General features: G+C 36.2%; 1 protein-coding gene across 7 annotated transcripts in view; it reads right to left on the bottom strand.

Moving 5' to 3' along the window:
- Positions 1-166: 166 nt before the first annotated feature.
- The window catches only part of LOC309444078 (phosphatidylinositol-binding clathrin assembly protein-like), a 33,434-nt gene continuing 24,596 nt past the window's right edge, over positions 167-9,004 (bottom strand). For 2 of the 7 annotated variants that reach the window (XM_082061613.1, XM_082061617.1), the window contains 6 exons: positions 8,427-8,558; positions 8,290-8,320; positions 7,683-7,803; positions 5,547-5,603; positions 5,110-5,217; positions 167-4,531 (listed from right to left, as the gene is read on the bottom strand). In XM_082061613.1, coding sequence (XP_081917739.1) covers positions 4,517-4,531; positions 5,110-5,217; positions 5,547-5,603; positions 7,683-7,803; positions 8,290-8,320; positions 8,427-8,558 — 464 coding nt within the window. In that variant the 3' untranslated portion in view covers positions 167-4,516. The remainder of the gene's footprint in view (positions 4,532-5,109; positions 5,218-5,546; positions 5,604-7,682; positions 7,804-8,289; positions 8,321-8,426; positions 8,559-9,004) is intronic. The other 5 variants (XM_082061616.1, XM_082061619.1, XM_082061615.1 and 2 more) reach the window with 3 other exon arrangements.

Raw genomic sequence — 9,004 nt, 5'->3', positions numbered from 1 at the left:
GAAGTTTAGCCACACCGGTATTTCAAACAAGGTGTAATACTATATTAAACGTAAATGCAGAAGAGTAACGAACTAATCAAGCATCCCAGTTCAGCTGTTGCTCTTAGTATTACAGAAAAGCTTAAGCCTGAGGACACACTCAAGAACGATCAAATACACACACACCTTGCATGTGCCAAAGTTTATTTTTTTCCAAAACTTTTTTCATCAAATAATTGGATATGAGCAGTTCTAAAAAACAAACAATTTGTATATTAACAAATTGTGAAGTTCCACAATTAAAATATCACAGCCAGTCTTATGCCTAGGCTTCGTTTTAAAAAATTATTAAGTCATAGAACATAAACCCTCAAAGTTTTTCCCAAGTTTGTGGCTAGTATATTTTCCACACATTCTGTATTCTTATAAAATGAAGGAACTCATGGAAAGGAAGAGCTGTACAAGAATACATCTGAAAAAAAAGCCTGGACAACCTAAATTATAGTAGCTTGTTTTAAATAAATATCCAATAAAAGGCACAAACCTGTTATGGGGAAAAACATAACATACAAATCAAGATCTATTAAATAAATAAAGTGTGGGTTGGGGTGAGGGAAATCTGTTCCAGCACCTATTTTGTCATTGCTCCAAAACAAAATTCCAGCCAAACATTTGGTACAGGATTAAACTTAATCACAAAGATACACATTTGAGATATACTGAAAGATTTGATGTTACAATTCCTGCTGCAACTGTACCAGTTACTACAGTCTCTTTAAATAAATGATCATGAGAATCTGCATAAAGTAGTGATGCAGTGATGTATATACCAATGACAAGTCAAATACATCTTCAGAGTAATAGCAACAGGTTTTCTATATTCCTAGCTATCAGCAATGTATAAATGAGAACATGTACAGTTTCCATTGCTCAAAAATATAATCTTTTAAATGGAAATAAATGACCGATACACAGTGCCTTTAGATGTTGTCCTTACAATACAAACTACCCTAAACAAAGTTTTCCTTTTTATGTACAAATTAAGCACCGATCCACAGTGCATGCTATTCTAATTGTAACCCCACCCTCCCTGCCACACATCAAAAAACCCAGATGAGGATACACCCTGTATTCAATCTCGTAGTCACAAGTTTTTTGTTGTTGACTTTTGTCTGTGTGTTGTTTGTTGTTTTTTCTTCAAGTCCATTTGTTATTTTTACCTACAAGTATTCCACCACTATGTGAACAGAACTGAGATTTATCTACTACATGTATCCAAAATTTAAAAAAAAAAAATAAAATCTGTAACTTCTTGGAGGCAAAGTCAAGCTGCATCTAGAGATTACAAACCCCTGGTTTTTCATCAAAGAGAGGTACACTTTCAAGTCCAACCTTTCCAGCCTCCCCAGTTCTCTCATGGTACATCCCAGTAAGACAGCCTCCCTGTAGCAGCATGAAGTCCCGACAGTTCGGCTTGAATGACCCACTAAATTACAATAACACATAGTGCACAGCACACTTCAAGTCTTCCTCCTTGTTCAGACAAACATGGAGTGACATCTTAGTTACCTGCTTTCTGAAGTATTCAGAACAGGATTCTGACCAAACGAGTTGGAAAGAAACAAAAAGGAAAGTCACATTTATATACATCTCTCTTCAGTGTTTTACTCATCACAACTACTATTTGCAACTTTTGGGGCTATTAGAGTCACCCTCAAGAACAACCTTTGTCTTCAAGATGGTTTTTTGGAGAACAAGTTCTGAGCCATACAAGCCTTGACACCAACCTAAGTCCTTGGTTTTTACTTCTCATGCATGAACAATGTTATTCAGAACACAGTACTCGGCATTTCCAATATGTGCACAAGGAAGAGGTTGGCAAAAAGCAGTCCTGTGCACTTCTGTGCAGAGAGAAGTGTGTAAAGCAATCTTTTCATTCAGATAAATCTGAAAGCCGTGTTTTAACATATCAAACATTCTGAACAAGACTGAAAAATAAGGTAGCTTATAAAGTTTTTAGGATGTACTTTGTGGCTGTTTCTCCTGTTTTAATACTAAATAAATTGGTATCAGACAGCTTTGCAAAAAACCATTAAAAAATCCAGAGCAAATCGGAAGTAGTGCAAGCTATAGCTAGTACTAGATCAATTTCTGAGCAAAGTATATTCCAGATATTCAGAATGCTCTGCAATAAAGTTATAACAAATATATACTGTTTGCCAGGCATTTATTTGCATATTTTATTAAAATAATGGGTTATTACTTATACAACTTGTATGAGAAAGAGTCCTAACAGCTTACAGTGCTAGAAACGGCCTGATTGTAGCACTCTCAGCTCTGTCAGTAATGCCCAGACATTTAGTACTAGATGTACTGATCTGAACTCAACTTTTCAGTGCTGAACATATCAATGGAATTCACTATTTCTCAAATAAACAGTCCCCTCAACACAATGACCCAATCTAAATGGCATCTATTCCCATGCCACATGTGACTATAGGCACTGAAGAACTCATTGGCTTCAAATTGTACAATTGTTTAACCCAGTGAAGGTGGATTAAAGCTTAAGCCCTTTGTAATTCAAACTTGAACATTATATTGCTGTATACTGGTCAAAATTCTTTTCAAATCAATACACATTCAGACACTCTGACTTTTAAATTTCTGCAAGGCTACATTTCCCAGGAAGTTGGTGGCTACAGATTCCAAGGTTTGGGGGGTGGGTTTTCATTTTGTTTCTTTCAAGTTGTTTCACTTGGCAAACGTATTTCCACAGGGTTAAGATATACTACTTTTGCACTCTTTGGACAGCAAAAGAGAAGGCTTGTTCCCGCTGTGAGGACAGTGCCGTATTTTAGAAGTTCTCTGCAGGACAGTTTGACAAGATTCTCAGGCCTATTTGCATTTACAGTGAGAGTCAGAGATATTTCTGCAACTACAGACTCCCCAAAATGATAAAAAACATGCTACTCTGGAGATCTATTTACTGTAACAATAGAAAACTATTCATTTTTTGAAAACTCAGCTTTAACATTAATCATGAGTAGAAGTCATTTTACAGGACAGCTTTTCATTGTATTCTGTCACAAAACTTCTGGAAAGGTTGCTCCCAATTCCATTGACTTGTTATTAATGACTTTTTTTTTTTTTAAATACTATCATTTTTTATCAGACATTGAAAAAAAACAAGAGAAGGCATTTTCACAGCCAATTTCAGTTTTGGAGGAAGATTGTTAAATATAAAAGACATGCCAGAATTGTGTAGCCATCTGACCCATCATGAATAGCATACTTCATAAATTAGTTCATTTAAAAGATTTTCCTCTCAAAAAGGAGTCCAGATTTCATAATATAGCATTTTTCCCTTGAAATAACTGTAGAAGAAAAAGATTACTGCAGCATTAAAGAAAAGATTATCTAAAAGTTTGCACTTATTTACACATTTAAAAATAATTACTTTTATATGGTTTACAACTAGGTTCTTGTTTCAGAAAAGCAGCACAAGCTATTCTCTACAGCTGGAGAATTTCAAGATAGTTGCCAGTTCACAAGTGTCAGCACTACTGCAAGGTTTGCTTCTTTTGACCTAATTGACTTTAAAAAACAAACAAAAAAATTTGATATCTTGCCTCTTTTGCAGTTAGCAACAAGATTTTCAAATTGCTCCCACTTGCTGCTAGTGGGGACACCTACATCCACTGGCTCCCAAAGCTGAGCTGTGGAAGATGCCGCCTGCAGAGAAGACACTGGATGGAAGCGCGGCCACTGTCGCCCGCTGGAGGCTGCACGTGCTGTTCTCTAACACCCTCTTTTCCCCTACTCCGTCACAGACTTTCAGCCCAGATGAGAGCCCAGCTCTTTCAGCTAGCTGCGTAACACTGACATACCAATGGAGCCATTTATTATTTTTACTATAGATATAATATGTATTTATCTTGTTGATTCACAGCATTTCAAACTCACATTATAAAGTTTGCAAATCACTATAAGCTATTGTAATGTGAAAAAGCTGTCTGATTTCACACAATATTTGCCTTATGATAATGCAAGCACTGATCTATCAGAATATTTATCAGAGCACATAAAAATTTTATTGCTCAACTTCATTTGTGTTGTGTCTTGGTTACAACAGCCACAGAATTTATGGAGAGAATAAATAGCTTTGACATCTTCAGTTAACTTCCTAAGGTAATCCAACAATAAGTAAGGTTGTAAAGCAATCACGTAACCCCTCTTCTGAGCTTTCAAGATGATAATCCAGCTTGCACCTTCTGAGTTAATCTCAATAAAATACAGTTCTGGTGATCAGGTTTTAAAAAAAAAAAGAAAAAAAAAAATCAGTGAACAAACATGACTTCATACCGCAGTGACTGTTATAAACAAGAATCTCTAAAGCATTGCAATTCAAAATCATATTGTATTATACAGGGAAGGAAACAGTTGCCCTGTTCAGGAATACATCATGGAAAGACTGAAATTCAGTCGTCTTTTTTTTACCAGTATTTGGTTGTTCTCACATCTTGCTGCTTTGGCGGCTCTACATAAACTGTATCTGTGAAGCAGAGATTACATATTAATGCCACTTACATAACATATGGTTTCTCGTTGTTTTAGAATCATGAATCTGTTCAATTGCCTTGTTACTTGCAAGTTAAGACTATAGGTTTTGGCACTTCAAAAAAATCCCCGAAGAACACTAAGACCAGCGTATTTGGATGACAGAAGTACACCGTTTCTTCAACTTGAATGACCTCTTGCCCATAACTTTTTCACTTCCCCATCACCTGATCCTTCAGAAAGCTTTCACCACTGCTCTAGTCAGCATGGCCAAACCAAGGATCCAGCTAATGTCACAGGAAGTCTAAATTCTACATATATTCACCGATCCCATTTTTCCTTGACACAGCAAGGAGTTAGCCACTACATCTGATTTTTACTTCCTTGCTTCCTATATTTGCATTGTCTCACCATCTGAATCTGCTCCCTTGCCAGCAAAAGCTGTTGCTCTTGACTGAAGAAGCCCTGACTTCCAGATGCAGGAATAAATGAGTAGCCCTTCATGAGACATTTGGTTGCTTTCACCAAGACTAGAGTTTCAATGTGATCTCAAGATTAAAGAAAACAGTTCACCTGAGTTTCAGAAACAGGTGCAAAAGGATTTGTTGGCCTTAGACCAGGCTGTGTATACATCATTGACTGGGGTGCCATCAAAGGAGCAGCTCCAATCTGAGGAGGTACCTGTTATAAAAACAAAAAGCCCACAAAACAGGTGTATAAAATTCAAGGTCATTCTAGAAGATACATTTTTTTGCATTGTAAGTATAGTAGAAAATAAACATATAGACACACACATCATCCTAGTAAAGTCAAAGACTTTAAAAAAACTTGCTGTATAAAATTTAGAGTAATCTCTTCCAATGCACATTGTGAAAAAGCTATCATATTTCACACACTGACATTATGAAACAAAACATAAGTTGCAGGATGATTTGAGCATAACAATGCCCACCATGAAACACATTGGAGAGACAAGTAGGTTTTTCAGAAATACAAACCACATTTCTTACCATTCCATATACAGGCACTTGAGGTGTGGTCAATGGGTATGTGATCGGAGCAGGTACCTTCAAATCAAGAAAATTTTAATGTATTTCAGATAACCTCATGCATACTAGTATATAAAAAAATGGTAAAAAAAAATATGTATTTTTCAATATTTAATATAACCAACATATTTACAAGGAATTGACTTACATATCCAGGATAGTGTGCTCCATTCTGGCACAGCAAAAGGAGTAAGGACAGAAAATTATTTAAGAGGAATTAGAACTGGAAATTCTAACCAAGGGATGGATTCAAGTCCAGTACCATAACTGTCTGTAACTGTGCTCAACTAATGTATTAAAACAATTTAAGTGGGAGGAAAAAAAGTGAAATGACAGTAACATCATTAACTATGCCTGTGAACTTGGGTAGGCTCCCTGCCTAGAAGGTTACCACTAGTACGACTTAGAGCAAAAATATAAACTTTACTACATCTAGCCAGATTTAAGTATATTGCTTGTATAAACATTTGTGTGAAGAGCTTTTAGAGCCCACATCATGCAATATTCCTTCTTCCTCCCATTATGTGTGAGAAGGGCATAAAAAAACCCAAGGAAGCCAGTGACCATTCAGTTTAAGAAGCAAACTGTGAAAGATGTTTAGTCTGGTAAATGCTGCTCACATCCTAATTTCTGATGTCTGCAACATGTCACAATATGAAAAAAAAAAAAAAAAGAAAGTATCTTAAGCCAGTAATAGCTTTTAACAGGTTATGTTCACAGGCACAGTGATGCAAGCACTTCATGTTGCCATGCATTGTTAAGTAGTGCTAATTATATTAAAAATGGAGTGCTAGCTAAAATACTTCACTATGAAAGAGTCTGCAGATTATACACACATTGAAGGGTTAGTACTCCAAATGCCACAGACCTAGCCAGGACAGTTCGACCTTTCCAGTACTGGGGACTAATTTTAAAGATGTGCTTAGCTGAGCTACTTCTTTGCATCATTCATTGTTGGAATTCCCAGCGAACGAGTGAGCAGATACCTGACGCAAAGCACACGAATGCTTAGACTAGAAAGGATTAAGCATGATCACATCCACAGTGACCAAAGTGTGCTAAGGGGCCCTTTATTTTTTAAAAATAAGAAGGCATCAGCACTCAAATGTAACATGTTCTAAAGCATCATGAGTGGATAAAAAAATATTTTGTGGTCTCAGAAGTCTCACATAAAAGTGCTATATCTGAACTGTTGAGTCTGGTTTTGAATCCAACACTGGATTTAATATTCTATTCAACTTTGATAAGTTTGAATGAGCATACTCATGTAAGATGAGGAAAATAAGCATTAGAGGTAAAGCTATTCTTATGGGAAAATAAGTCCGACAGCAGTCCGAAATTCATAGCAAAAGTGGCAATTACCCTAGTTGTACATATAACCAAGATGAACATTCTACTTCCCTCTAAGGTAGCTGTATTTCATAAGTAGTTTGTATTTGTATGAATATATATGAATAGAAGATAAATGAAAAATCTCTTTTTAAAGCATAGGAAGTCAGTTGCCTACAAATATCCCTCCAAGAAATGAAAATGTAGTTTACATAAGTACAAAGCTTCCCCTTCATATTTTGTAGTGTATTAAAAATATGAAGTTGCTATTGAGCATTATCAAAAGTCCAAAGTACTGCTTGACCTGATAATTCAGGTGCCTTGCAGGGATTGCAGCAGTGTTTCATGTGATAAAACTGATAAAGGAGCAAAAACTGGAAGGAACAGCAGTTTTGCCCTTGAAACACATTCTTAGGATTCTTAAAGGTGCATGCATGTGTGCATAGGAGGAGGGTAGGAGCATCTCAAATATGTACATCAGAAATGTTCTGGTTTGGGGTAATTTGTTTCAATTCCAAAAGAACTTAAGAACTGAGATATATCTCAACTGAATGGCTGATTATTTAAGTTTCTAATGGACAACTCTGACAGCAAGGGGAAACCAAGCATACTAAAATCTCTGCCTCATTCAGTTTGCAAAGCGATCATAGCAAGCATTGGCCCCTGCCCCCCATGTCCCAGATAGCCTTTGCTATTTTTTTAAGTTAATTCAAGTAGAAAAGTAGCACTTGCTAAAATGAAGTGTGATTTCAATAACACAGAAATTACCATATGTGGGATAGTGGGTAAAGGAGTAGGATTCCATGTAGTCGATGTGCTTGGTTTTGCTTGCCAGTTTGTTCCACCGGTAAGTTTTTTCTCTGTAGGCTGGGTCCACTGCATATCCGATCTAAAATGAAACTGCAGTATTAGTTTTCACAAAGAGTCAACAGCTAGAGTAACAACAACATAATGGAAAACCAAAACATGCCTTAACACATGCACACAGCTGAAATCTATGGGTAGAAGAGACCTCTGTTTCAGTACGTATGAAGTCTGGTGGTTCTGTTTTGCATTAAAAGTAAACTATCATTATTGTACTTTCAGCACAATGATTAACAGCATTTTATGTAACTGCAAGATTTCTTTTTTTTAACATGGTGCTTCATAAAAACACTGAAATAAAAATACAGCCATTTGAAGACTAACTGAAGTTAATTACTTCAAAAGTCAAGGTTGACCGTGTTTTGGTGACTGACCACATGCTCAGTGTTTCAATGCTGTTCTTGGTACCAGATTACTTTCAAGAGTTGAGACTCCTGCCATATTAGTGGTGGTTAACCGTCCCACAGACTACCAAGCAGTCATGCAAGAATAAGTACATATATGCCCTTACTTTTTAGATGGAGTTCCTCCAAAGCCAAGATCTGTGAGGAAAGAGAAACAGGCAAAATCCATAAATATTTTTAATTTGAGGGGAGGGAGGAAACAGCTTGTTTTGTTTTCAGTTAAATTTAAAAGGTTCACACTTACTTCCCACTAGATTAGCAAGGGAAGAATCAAGGTCATTTGCCAAAATTTTTCCGCTTTGCTGGTTGGCTAAAGTGGCTCTTTGACTTTGTGGTGGTACTGTGGGTTGCAAAACATCATCTAGAAAGTTAAAAGCTAAACAAAGAACAAAAAAGCAACTGTTAAGAAAACAGTCACACTGCAATTAACAAAAGACATCCATAAACCAGGGAGGTATTTTCTTTATAGAACATTGAATAGTTTGAACTTTTACGTATGGAGGTTCAACATGCTGGAAGTTTTTAAGGCTTAGATCAGCATAGTTCAACCTCATTTTTTTAATGGAATACTATATAGTAGCTACTAATCTACTAGAATCTTTAGTTTTATTTCAGTAGTAACTGATTATATTTTTAAATTAAGATGAACCTCCCCTAAAACTGAGGAAGCAGGTTGTTAAAGATAGTTTCAAAGTGTTCTTGTGACACAATATAGCGGTAATTTAATGATTCTGCTGAATGTACACAACAGTTCCTTTGCTGTACGTTCACAAGGACTTTGAATATATGGGAAAATAGCACCAACCAAGAGAAAGATCATAA

Source organism: Streptopelia decaocto (genome assembly GCF_964273445.1).
Source record: "Streptopelia decaocto genome assembly, chromosome: 10".
NCBI classification, from domain to species: Eukaryota; Metazoa; Chordata; class Aves; order Columbiformes; family Columbidae; genus Streptopelia; species Streptopelia decaocto.
Note: the sequence above shows the minus strand (reverse complement) of the source record. Positions and strands in the feature narration are given on the sequence as shown.